General features: G+C 37.2%; 1 protein-coding gene across 3 annotated transcripts in view; it reads right to left on the bottom strand.

Annotated features, from left to right (window-relative positions):
* The window catches only part of LOC144450415 (protein mono-ADP-ribosyltransferase PARP14-like), a 19,459-nt gene extending 11,443 nt beyond the window's left edge, over nt 1–8,016 (bottom strand). For all 3 annotated transcript variants that reach the window (XR_013482240.1, XM_078141011.1, XM_078141012.1), the window contains exons 1-11: nt 7,484–8,016; nt 6,767–6,931; nt 6,383–6,625; nt 5,193–5,429; nt 3,459–5,027; nt 3,040–3,209; nt 2,374–2,610; nt 1,799–2,014; nt 1,501–1,576; nt 1,225–1,334; nt 1–106 (exon numbers count right to left, since the gene is read on the bottom strand). The exon at nt 1–106 is cut by the window's left edge and continues 131 nt beyond it. Coding sequence is in view for 2 of the 3 variants with exons in the window: in XM_078141011.1 (XP_077997137.1) it covers nt 1–106; nt 1,225–1,334; nt 1,501–1,576; nt 1,799–2,014; nt 2,374–2,610; nt 3,040–3,209; nt 3,459–5,027; nt 5,193–5,429; nt 6,383–6,625; nt 6,767–6,931; nt 7,484–7,916 (3,562 nt within the window). In the remaining variant the exon portion in view is untranslated. The remainder of the gene's footprint in view (nt 107–1,224; nt 1,335–1,500; nt 1,577–1,798; nt 2,015–2,373; nt 2,611–3,039; nt 3,210–3,458; nt 5,028–5,192; nt 5,430–6,382; nt 6,626–6,766; nt 6,932–7,483) is intronic.
* Nucleotides 8,017–13,092: the final 5,076 nt, after the last annotated feature.

Raw genomic sequence — 13,092 nt, 5'->3', positions numbered from 1 at the left:
GCATATCCTGTTTGAGTGAGTCGCCGGCAGCCTTTCCAATCGCCTGGGCTATGACACCAGTACTGAGATCGCATGATGTCTGAATTGTGTTAATTATCACATCAGCCTAAAAGAGAAGCTTGTTGTCAGTACACGACAAATATAGTCAAGTATTCTAAGATTAGCCATCATTGCCCATCAAGGCCCCCGCCGGAAACATTAACGTTAATTACATTCTAAAGTTGGTGCCATACAATAATAGCGAACTTGCAATCCAGACTGAGCATGCTCAGACGCAAAGGACTATGGGATTATCTGTGGTTATCGTAATACCTAATCTGGAGCTACTGATAAAATTAACCTCCCACAATTGTCAGGGTAACTATGAATTTATTATTTGTGGTTACAATCAATGTATCAACATTGTTTACAATACTAACTGATTAGTATTTATTATCACATTTTCCATGATGCAACATTCAACATGGTGGGTTTGCAAGTTCCCTATTAGCTGGCAATCTTCGTCCTTATTTTAATTTTTACTTGTGTCCGAAGGTGGATCCTATAATCAATTAGCTGGCAATGTATTATATATAAAGTAAGTTTATAATATCGTACATAGCAGTGCATATTACAATGCGACCCCATTACAGGAGACAATTAACAGATTATATATGTAGTACAGACATATGAGACGAGGTCAAAGTCTGTCATAACAGGTTTTTCCTCAAAACATGGTTGTAGATTTTTGAATGGTGTCTTTACAACGTAATTTAAGAAGTATATATAATGAGCTTCCCAGGTTATTATGCAAACTCATGTTTGGCTTTGAAATGGAGGTCTGGGTCTTTAAAAGATGATACGGGTGTTCTCACTTGAATGGTGTCTCTGGGTTTTTAATATTTTTAGTCACAGTCGGAAATGTTCACTCTAACGACAAATACCCACTGTTCAGTAATATCGGCCAAGGTCTCGAAATTGAGTGGTGTTAAAATGACTAATTGTTTAAACTCTGTGCCGTCTGCTTGTGAGGTATCAGCGACGAGGTCAGGTACGGATGGACGCATGCAAACGGTACGGACAAGGACATTGACGCATTTAACTTCAGGTGGTTTTGTCTATAGGAGACTGATGTATAACTAAATCTAAACTAATCTTTGAACCCTATCATTTGAAGTCTTTGGCAAAAAATATAATTAATAGATATTCACTCATTGAAGACTTTCTGTGACACACAAACTGTACCTTTTGATCTGCAATATTTCCTTTCACTATCTTAACCAATATACCTTCTGTGGTCTTGAAAGACGTTGCATCTGTTACATCTAGTGATACTGGTGTTGAGGCATGCATTCCTGTAACAATATGATTATGATATGAAAATTACATAATAAAGAGACACATTGACCCCTTACATTCTTCGGTTCGTGCCCAAATAATGTCAACACATTTACCATTCTGACAACGACTTCAGAAAGAGAGACTCGGTACAGGTGAAATTCACACAAAAGTTTTTCTTACTTTTAGGATGTCCGTGTGTGTGCACTTGTGGAGATTTCCGGCTTGTATTCAGCTTAATCATCTCATCTTCAAAGGCCTAGAAATAGAATAAAATGCAAAGTAAGCTTTTATCAAAAGATGGAATATCAGAACATTTTTCACATTTTATTACGAAGTGTGATTACTCATGAAATACTCACATAATGCCAAATTACAAGATGAAGCTCGTAAAATGGAAAGCGTTCCATGCTCTCTAAAATAAGATAAATGCCATAGTAACGATTATACTGTGCAAATAGAATCACACTTCACGACTTACCTTGCAGGTATCTTTATCATAAACAACGACGTTTATATGGGTTAACGAAGAGTTTGGATACTTGGCACTGAATTGCTTTGCTTCATCGTACATAATCCTGGCTGTAGTGTTTTTCGGGTAGCCAAGTCCACCAGTTCCAATGGCAGGAATGGCAATTGATGTCTTTTTATCCTTCGTTGCAGTCTCAAAACACTTCTGAAGAACACTTCGCAAAAGCTGCAAATAAGTACAAGATTGATTGGTAAGTAGAAGGATAGAGTTTCACATTCGGTTTCTTTCTGTTACATTTGGCTAAAATATCTTTACCAACAATTCCAGTCTTTTCAGTGTTTGTTTTATCGTTTACTGCTGCGGTCAGAGAAACGCCAATTAGTACATAATTGAGGTGTTTGCTCACTTCCTTAACGAACCAGCTTGTCAAAAGCATGCGAAATACAATTCCTGTCAGCAAATATTAAGAACCCGAACAGACATCCTCCAGTCTTACTTAGAAATGTGTTCATAATCAACAAATCTGTTTAATAGAAATACCTGAATACTTTTACCATATTGAAACATGACTAGGTATACCTTACCGGTTCAGCAGTTGTTCCATCATTCCAATGTGTACCAAGAATACAAATATGATACACCAGCTGACATGCCAGTTTACCACCAATTGTGCGTATCAAATCGCCTTCGTTAACTGTACTAGGTTTTGATTGGTTCATATAATCCAGAAGCTGTGGGCCAGCAACTGACAGAATGGCTTTTGATATCACACCAGTGTTGAGGTCACATGATGTCTGTATAGTGTTCACTATTATATCAGCCTGTGAGTAAAACAATCACTACTATCAATATATATTTACTGCTTTCATTTAACAAGTGTATGTATTCAGGGCCAGAGACTCAATTAGTTCCACTAGAACTACCTCTCTGGTCCTCACCAATCATGTACATGTTCATTTATTCTTGGTGAAATAAACTTATTATTATTATTATTATTATTATTATTATTATTATTATTATTATTATTATATATATATATATATATATATATATATGGGAGGATGAACTACAATTATTACTAATTCGTTATCAGTACTGTACAGTAAAGTTTCAGAACTGTTACACTAAAAATGTATCAGAACAATTGTATGTATTTTATATTTCACACATGTTTAAACGACAATATCTTAGAAATGACAGCATTGCAACTAAGGGTTAGTCTTTGTGTTTTCAATTCTTCAGCTAACTACCTTTTGGGATGATATGTTTCCCATGACGAGTTTTATCAATTTAAGTTCAGCTGTGGTAAACTGCGTTGAGGATGGTTGCAGCAGTGGTGGTTGGTGTCCTAAGTCCATTGCCATCACAGTAGTATCAGGTACATAATCACTGGTAGCCATGAAGTCGTCTCCGTCATCATCTGAAACAGTAATGTTATGGTGAATGAATCAAGCTTTCCCCTTTAAGCTCATTGCCGGCGTTGGACAAAAGTATAAACTACCGTAGGTCTATTATGTGAGGGAATCCCTAACGTGCCTTTGGCAGCACAACCTTCTATTTGTTACCTGGCGTAAACTACTATAACTTGTTTGTCAATCAATTATAAATGGCGATATTGTCTTTCAGAATAATGTGCGACTATATTCAATGATTATGCATAATAACCTACCATCGTCATAGGTTGTATATGTGTGACTTTCAGACAAGGTCTCTTCGGTTTCTTCAACTGATACTTCTTCTAGACTTATCCCTTCTATAATGCAAGGCACTTCCGTTTCAGTTCGTTTGAGAAACTCTAATCCATCTTCTTTATGCAGGACTTTTGACATTCCAGGTTTGTCTATCCCATGTTTGTGGCATTGTATCCCATCAACCAATCTCTTTATTTGTGGAATGACAATGTTCATGTCATCTTGAGTGCCTCTCATAATAATTGCGCCAGAATCTCCCTTCCTTCTTATTTTTATTTCGACTGGTCTGAGCCTTCCATTTTGTAATTTGTCAAGATAACCTTTCTGAAATCTCGAAATGAACTTCAATCTACCACTTTCGCTTTGTATGTTGTAGTCGATAAAGGTATTCATCTTTATGAATTCTTCGAGTTTTGTCTTGATATCTTGTATGATTGCGTCAAAGCCAGTCACTCTAACTTCGAGACCAGAGACTTCAATTCTCGCCATGTTGTCTTCCTGTAGTTTTGCTAGCAAATCTGTCCATCCACCTTGTTGAAACACGTCTTCTGATTTAGGGTCGGCTTTTATACTAACCTCGATGATGCTCTTTTGTAAAATATCAACAGCCATCTGCATATCTCCTTTCTTCTGTGCAGCACACACTATTTCGTCATTGCCTTCTAAGTTGAATGCAGCTTCTACGTTCTTCTCTTTGAAGATGCCATAAATTTTACTTGAGACGGCTGGAGATTTCCAAAACTCTTGTAAGGATTCTGTCTGCAGTTTAACCTTTGTCTTATGGAGTTCTTGCAGTGTCTCATACATGAAGAGTTTCACAGCGCTGATATCATGTTCTTGTCCATGGATTGCAATCTTGCTTTCTTCTGCTATAATTTTTATTGTCGTTTCTGGATACCTTTCTTCGGCTTGTTTGACGAATTTGCACATCCTGAGCTGCTTTATTTGGGAATCGTCTAATGGAACTGGCACAGTAGTCATTCGTCTTTGCTTTTCCCGTTCTGCTTCGATCTTGTCGATTATCGAATGTATGGCCTTCTCTAGATTGTCAGCATCCTGTTTTAAACCAGTAAAAGAAATACTGGTTGATTCTTCTTCGAGGTGTACTTTCATCTCACCTTCATCAATCTCAAATAACTGATTTTGAACCAGTAACCAGATGCCTTCTGGGACTTGTATAGATACAGCCTTGAATTGTTTAAAATTGTCATTGAGGCAGGTCTCAACATCTTTAGACCAGTTCTTGACAACTTGATGTACATTTGGGGTCTTTGCAGATAGGGTATGGTTTACCACCATTCTGCCATTCTCCTCGATCATCAACTCACCATGAACATTTGAAACTTCTTTTCTTAGTTTTTCTAACAGGCCTTCTTTGGAACAAAAGAATGTTAGTAACTGCTGTTCTACTTCCATTGAGAATCTCTCAGGAAATGATGGTATAGGTTCTTCCATACTGACGACGTATCCGATACAGTCGTGGAATGGTTGGACTTCTACTGGGGTGTCGTTAATTTCATGTTTCCTCATCAGAACAGAATCGACAACTGAAATAGAAAACACTGGTGCTGATTAGATATAACGTGATTACTTTGATTATGCATCATGTAAGACATGTACACATTTGTTCTTTATTCTTAATGATCGATTGTAAACTGATATGTAAGTACCAACTGAATAAAGTTAGTATGAATATACTTAAATTTTCGTACCATTGTAGTCAGTAAAGTACACAGTTGCCGAATTTCTTTCATCATCTATCTTAACGTCATCTATTTCACCACCTCCACTCCGCTTTGAGCTTTCAAAGTAAAGGGTAACAAGGTTCTTTGTACTTCCCTGTGGGAGATTCTTCACAAGCAGACAGTTGGTCATCAGAACTGGTTTTGCGATCAGGGACAACTGTTTGTATTTCTTTTTCGATAATTTTTCGCACATCTTTTCGAAACCTGCATTTCAGTACAAAAATCAGAAAGTTAGAGGGAATAGGAAAGTGGATGAATGGATCGATTGATTAATTGCCAGTTGACTTAAGTAACCTTTATAAGTAAATTGGGTAATGCGTGTGTTGCAGCTTGAACCGTGTATCAACAGTTTTCCTATCACCATACTAATCTAAGTTACATTTAGCGCCAAAATTATGTTCGGCCAAGAACTGCTAATAAGTGATACATACAAGTTATCAACATTGAAGAGTCATATTTCCCAAAGTAATAGCATCTATAACGCCACTCCTGGGTTGCCATGGTAGCGAATGCGACTTACTATGAGGTATGCAGTTATATGTGCAAACCCAGTACTTTTTGGACAAGTATCTGTTAGGTTTAATATGTGTAAAAATATATTCATACTGCTCTTCTCTCTAATCAGTATACCTAGACTTTAAACACTTTGCTATGCCTATGACGTCATTAACATGGAACCATACTATACCTACCAGGTCTATGTACGGCTAACATACATGTAAAAATGACTGGAAAACATGTGACAATAATGTGCACCACATGCGAAAATAAGTTTGCTCACATGTGTTATGAAAACGGTGATGGAAGCACTTTCATCGTGACTTTGCTTTTCACCGCTTTATACTAATGCAGACTTTGATAAATATGTACATTTACTGGGATATTGAATTTTCTTACTTGATCGATATTTAGTTTTGACTCTGTAGTTTGAGATAAACATGTTTGGAAAATCTGAATTTCTCAAATCTCTAACAACCATGATTACTGCAAAGTGGCCCGATTGCCATAGCAACGTGAATTTACTTGCATTCTACACACACACACACACACACACACACACACACACACACACACACACACACACACACACACGCACACACACGCACACACACACACACTTCGATTTAGTTATTATAACAGGACTATATGGAATGTACCTGTAATTTCTACTGGATATCTGACTAAGACAACACCACGCTTCTCTCCAAACAAAAACAAGGGATCTTCTTCCATGTCCGTACAACTCCCAAGAAGTAAATCCAAGTCCTCGCGTGTTGTATCTTCTCGTAGTCCTTCCAATAAAAAACTTTTCCCATCTCGAGGAAGAACAACAGCGTCTTTCACTTTAAGAGCAACTTTGTTGACAATGTGACTTTTCTGTTCAAGAACGCGTCGCTGTACTATTCAAGACAACACGGAAAACGAATTAAAAACTTACAATATACTACAATGTTAATTGCACTTCCTCAAGACTTCGAATTCAATTATTACGGCAAGAGTTGGAATTCATACATCGTGTACGAAAATTAAAAAACACGTACCTTCAGCATCTTGAAAAGTAATAATCAGTGTCTTTTCGCCTTTCAAAATAACACCTTCTATTTGACCTCCACCAGATCTCTTGCTCTCAAAGTATAGTTCTAGGGTCTCTAAATCAATGCTATCAAAACCAGTCACTTCAACACTACATCCTTTGTTGGCTTCGTCTATAAAGAAAGTGCATTTTATTTACGTACATTTTAGCAAACGAAATAACTTTAAATAATTCGGAAACAATATATCGTAATTATTTTCAGAAACGAACACAAATAGTGCCTTATCAAATACAACATACAGTCACAAAGATTGTGCGTTATGTCAGTACACGTTACACTGAAGGTGTTACAATGCTATATATTTATCGCTTTCCAACCTGTTTAGTTTCAGTTTTAATAAAAGAAATTAATGTTACTGATAACCCAGTTTCGATACATGAATTTACTTGAAACTCGTGGAGATCTCAAATTTTCAAGAAACTATGGCGTCAGCATTAACTGTCGATCTCCAACCCTTGCGGGTACAATTAGTTTGCTGCCGTTTCTTAAAATGTTAATTGGCTCATTGTTAACTGAGGTACAACTATATATCTAAGTATATTCGTCGATAAAATTGATTCTAATGTCATAGAGGATATTGTGCCGTTAAATGTGCAAATACATATTTGAAGCAAAGATAGGGCGTTTAATGATAAAAGATAAATAAATGTATCTCTGAATTACCTGTGTCATCTTCGCTAGTGAGTTCTTCCTCTTCAGGTTTCTCCTCTTTCTTTATTTTCATGGTAGATTTTGTAAATGTTTGGTGAGGTGTGGAAGTTGATGGAGTGGTACTTTTCTGCCCACTATCTCCCTTGTCACAATACATAGAGCTCTTTGGCATTTCTTCCTGCCATTGGTCAAATGGTGGACGAGCCATGTCTTGTTGCTGACCAGGCCATGTACTGTTAGAGTGAAAATCTCCATACGGTTGTTGACCATGAAATGGCCCGTATTGATGAGATGGTGGACGAGGCCCCCATGCCCTCTGGGTGTTCATCATTGGATTCAAATGGTGATGCTGACTATATTGATGATTAAAGCCCGTTCTATATTGTGGTTGCATGCCTTGGTAATTTTGTGGAGGGATGTGTGTATATGGATGATTTTGACCCATACCCCAACCATAATATTGTTGACTGGAATAAGGGCCAGGACCTGGATATGATTGGTATTGATTATGATGATGTTGTGATGGGTGTTGATATCCATGATGATGATGTTGTTGATGTTGTTGTTGTTGTTGTTGTTGTTGTTGTTGTTGTTGTTGTTGACCTTGAGGATAGTATCCAGTTTCCCACGGCTGCTGTGAGTGTGGTGTTGAGGGTGGTGGCTGACTACATTGCTGCCCTGCTGGTTGTTCTGAGAGTTCTGTTTTTTTTGGTGGTATTGCAGGTGACGGTGTCTGTAATGAGTTTGGTGGATGTGATGATGGTGCTGATTGTTGCTGATACATTTGCTGTGATTGATGGAATGGTTTTGTTTCTGGTGCTTGCTGTGGCTCATTTTGCTGATGATGCTGCTGCTGCTGCTGCTGCTGCTGTTGTTGTTGTTGTTGTTGTTGTTGTTGTTGTTGTTGTTGTTGTTGTTGTTGTTGTTGTTGTTGTTGAAGGCGATAGTCAGTAATCGGTTGTTCTTGTCGGTTGTATTGTTGAGATGGATAGTGCTCCTGAAATGGTACCGGTTGTGGAACAAAGGGAACTGATTGTGGTGATGTTAATAGTAGTGAATGTTGTTGATTTTGCTGCATCTGTGGTTGTTCTGATTGCTGGAACTGTGGCTTGGGTTGTTGTTTTTCTTGTTGCAGTAGGTTATCTTGTGTTCTCGGTTCCTGTGGGGGTGTAACATTCGAAAGTGTTCTGGTTTGATAATGGGGATGGTTGTACTGCTGTGAAGGGTTGTGTTGCTGAAATACCTGTTGAGTAGAGGGTACTGACTGAGTGGATGTTAATGGCTGTGAATACCGATTATGTTGAGTACTTTGGAATTCTTGTTGACTTGTAAATGCTTCTTGGGGTATTGGAAGCTCTTCTTGATTTTGTAAAATCAGCGCCTCTTGCACCTGGTTATGTTCAGGTGACAGGTGGTCAGGAGACTCATCAGACTCATCTATTTTCTCCAAATCTTGACAGCTGAGGTTTTCATCGCTTTCATTTGATTGCATACCAGTTTGTTCTTCATTAGTTGACATCGTCTCCTGTTCTTGATGTGTGTCAAGTGTTATATCATCCATACTGTCAGATCTATCAGGAGTATGAAATTGGTCTTCGGAGGAATCAGAGTCGGGATTATCGGTTGTTGCACGCCATTGGTCGGTATAGGTTGCTTCGCATTGGTCATTCAGGTTGTCATCTACATCTTCATTGATGTTCCAAGGTTGCTCTGTGTGTGCAACCTGTGACGAAAAGATGCAGAAAACATTGAAAATAGTTTGCTATACTTTCAATGAATATGATATACTGCATAATTTGTATGGAGTGCCTGAAAAGAACATACGATACATATGGCGTTACACCATAGGGTTTTCATATGACAACAGTGAAGGTAGTTTGAAAAGCAACACAGGAATATACGAAAGTATAATTACCAACTTTGTTCATTCAAAATCCTTGTTGACACAAACATTGGCAAGCTTGTCTTCAGAAAATTGCAAAAGCCATGAATTTTCTATGCTTGCGTCTACTCCACCAGCAGAAGACGATGCCATTTTCTTCTGCTGCGACAATGTGTACGCATGCGCAATGTCATCAACTTATATGTTAATCAGTGGTCGATGTTATCCATAAGTAGAATAAAACAGGGTTGAAATCATAATCGCCGTTGAGGGCCCTAATTTTGGGTGCGCTGACAAAAAAATCAATTTGATTTATCGTGTACACAGCTACAAAAAGTATGTTTACCCTTAGGTGATGCAATAATGTTCAGGGTGTACGATGTTATGGTGAGTTATTGTACCAAACAAAACAACTTTTTAAGAAATATTCCAGTTGCAGCTAGTGTATATTTAAGTATGGAGTGTATTATAGCATTCTTGACCCATGGATAAAAAGTTTTAGTATTCAATTATACAAAATTGCACCATGGTCGTCTGAACAATGGCTTCCTGATAAAAATCACAAAAAGTGCGTTTTGCATCGATGCTTTGTGGTTGTTGGATACACCATGACAAAATGTTAAAATGTAAAAGACGAGGTACAGCTGAAACTTTAAAATCAAATTTAAAAGCAGTCAACATAATATAAAAAACCTAAAATTAATGGCTTGTTTTGTCAAGTATACATTAAGGCGGAAGGTCATTGTAATATTAGAGATGAACAAAATGCCATTGTTATTTTGGACTATGGCACTTTTATTATGGCATGACATGCAACAATTACTCCACCCACACATGTACGCGAATATTTCGGCTGCGACACAAACGTTTACAATGTCCACAAAGACCACCATATTGTCTGAGCTCAGAGCTAAAAATAACATTTTGAAAGTACTTCTTGCTTTTCTGAGGTTGGAAACTCGTGCAAAGAAATGAATCGAAAGAGAAAACTGTGCGATATTGAATGTTTAACATGCTAACATACAAATTAAAAAAGCTCCAATGTATTTCATTGGCATGACATAATCCAAATGGCTACCCAGTTTATTTAAATTATTTTCATATGTTGCACGAATTCATGAAACTACAACAACATTATATGTGGTCTTACAGCCTAAAGTGGAAAACGAAAATGTACTGAGAGAGGGTTGACAAAAATATGAATAAACGGAGAAGTGAAAATAGTAACGACTGTTTTCCAAATCACTCCTGCACCAATTTTGTAGCCGGCAATATACGAGTATTTTTTTCTTTGCTTTTTCTTTCGTTTTCGATTATCTTTCATCAGATTGTTCATACCTTATATGTACATTGTACTACCAGATTTTAGTTGTCAATTACAAACGATGGCGAAGTATAAATTAGTAAATATAATACTGTAACTTTACATATACAGAAAAAATTACACACAAAAAAACGTATACACTCAGCTTGTGCCCCTTTAAATGTTGAGTGGGTGGGTGGATCGGAGATCAATAGCGCTACTGCAGTTTCTTCATGGTATTGCGTGCTCAATTCACAAAAGTGAATAAGTCTATAATATTCGGAAACTGGAGAAAAGAAATCTCAAAGTTGCGTCGACATTTTAGAGGGCTACATTTTTATGTCTATTTATGAGTGTCAAACCCTGAATAGTCTATCAGTCGTGACGAAGCCGAGACAAAACTCAAACAGACGGAGTTCAATTAGGACTATTGGGTAAAGGTCGCCCTGTCAGTACATCTCATCTACCATGTGAGGTTATGACCTTTGCGATAATACAGCATAACACACCTCTCGTCAATAAATCATGTTAGCAATCGATAAATACCTGAAACTCTTGGGAAGGACTTGTCTGATCATCAAAATCGTCGTCTTCCAATGGCTGCGAAGTTTGTTTGGACAAATTCGCTTCGATTTCTGACGGACAAGGTTGTATTCGAATTGGAACTGTACTATGATTGCCAACTTTCAGATACAGAACAACGTCATCTTCAATATCTAGAATCAAAACAAGTGACATACAATATTTAGTACTAGTAAGGTCAGCTTCATCAAATGATACGTTTGCAGTTAGAACCGCTCTATACTCGCAAACACTTGCAAACTATCTATACGGCAACTTGGAACAGAACATACTAGTGTAACAGGATACATAATTATAAATCATATTTGACCTCAAAACTACTCCTGGTTTCAAAGTTGTAAGGCTCCACCTCTTTGTAAACGTTTGTCTATTTGAATGCGAGGTAACTATCTAACAACAATGTCGACTTTTTAGCAGCTCAACACATCGCACTCACAAAATACAAAATGTCCACTCTCCATTCCGTAATTATTTCTAAAGTCCTAATAAAACTATATCGCGACAAGAAAATACAACCTGGAAAGAAAAGTAATAACCCTATATCATTTCAGAAATAGAAAAAGTACTCTGTTATCGTACACTGTTTTTAATGTTGCTCTCACGCTTACCAAATATAATGTATTGCTTTAAGTGTCCTCCGACGATTTATTTGCGTGTTCAGTGACATTGTCACCTTTCGTATTGAAATGCTGTGTTCTGTGTGTGCAAATAACTAAATGCAGCATAAAGCTTTTGTACAATCTGAAAGTATTTTTTTTAAACTGTGCCAAATCACATTCCACTGTGACTTGGCATACAGACATAACTCCCTTTCCAATACTTGCGTCACAATGTTCCTATATTTTCTAGACTTACCCAAGGACAGCACCGACCAATAGCCTTGACTGGCACATATTGATCTTTTCTCAATATGCGCAGCGCCTAAAAAGTCTAAGAGGTGGCGTTTGATTGGACGACGCGGTTAAATATTCTTAACTCGTGACAAAGTATCGTATATTGAGGTGGTAACCATTGTTGTTTTTAAGGCGATCTTACTTCAAGTACTCTGGTTCTCCAGCTGTTTTGAACTCTGATACGATTAATGTCTGGACTATAGGCCTTTTACAACGTATATAGTAGCTGACTTTGTTGTTATTGTTGTATCTTGTTGTATCTTGGAGATATTCCTTAGCAAGAGTTTTCAACCAAAATGCCATGATCAACTGATACAAATTTTACAACTTTCATTTATTTTAAGTCAGTTCTAAGTATGTTTGTATTTAATAATGTTTTTAATAATAAATATATTGATTGCCACTGGGCTCATTGAACGAACTTGCAAACAGAGTAACCATATAGAGATGTTTTTACAAAGTTTGTAAGAAAACTTCGAGATCTGATGGTAGTTGTATGTGACAGGGCGACCTGCACTGTATGTTTACAGATTGCACTACCAGTGAATACATACATGTATAAGGATACGACGTCATCATTTCTTGTGCACACCTTCTTTGTCGTTTGCTCGACATCGAAAATGAAAGAAGTTTCGCTTCTTAGAAAGTGAGCAATAAACAATGATGAGTCAGCAACGTTTTAATGCATAATTATCTTGAAGCTACTTAACCGTGAGTTTTACTGTAAAAAACCTAAAAGGAAGTATAATATTCTTCATTCAATTCAATTCATGCCAATGATGCATGTATCATTTGACCTTAAATGGCGGATCAATAGCAATGTAGGTTAGATAAGGTCATTTCAATATATTATAAACTATTGTAGACTTACCCAACGGATCGAATTATAGTTTATACCATGCGAGCTTGATTTCTAGCTTGAATATGAATTTGCACACACGTTGTAAATGTAAATAACCTT

The sequence above is a fragment of the Glandiceps talaboti genome, chromosome 20 (genome assembly GCF_964340395.1).
Source record: "Glandiceps talaboti chromosome 20, keGlaTala1.1, whole genome shotgun sequence".
NCBI lineage: Eukaryota > Metazoa > Hemichordata > Enteropneusta > Spengelidae > Glandiceps > Glandiceps talaboti.
Note: the sequence above shows the minus strand (reverse complement) of the source record. Positions and strands in the feature narration are given on the sequence as shown.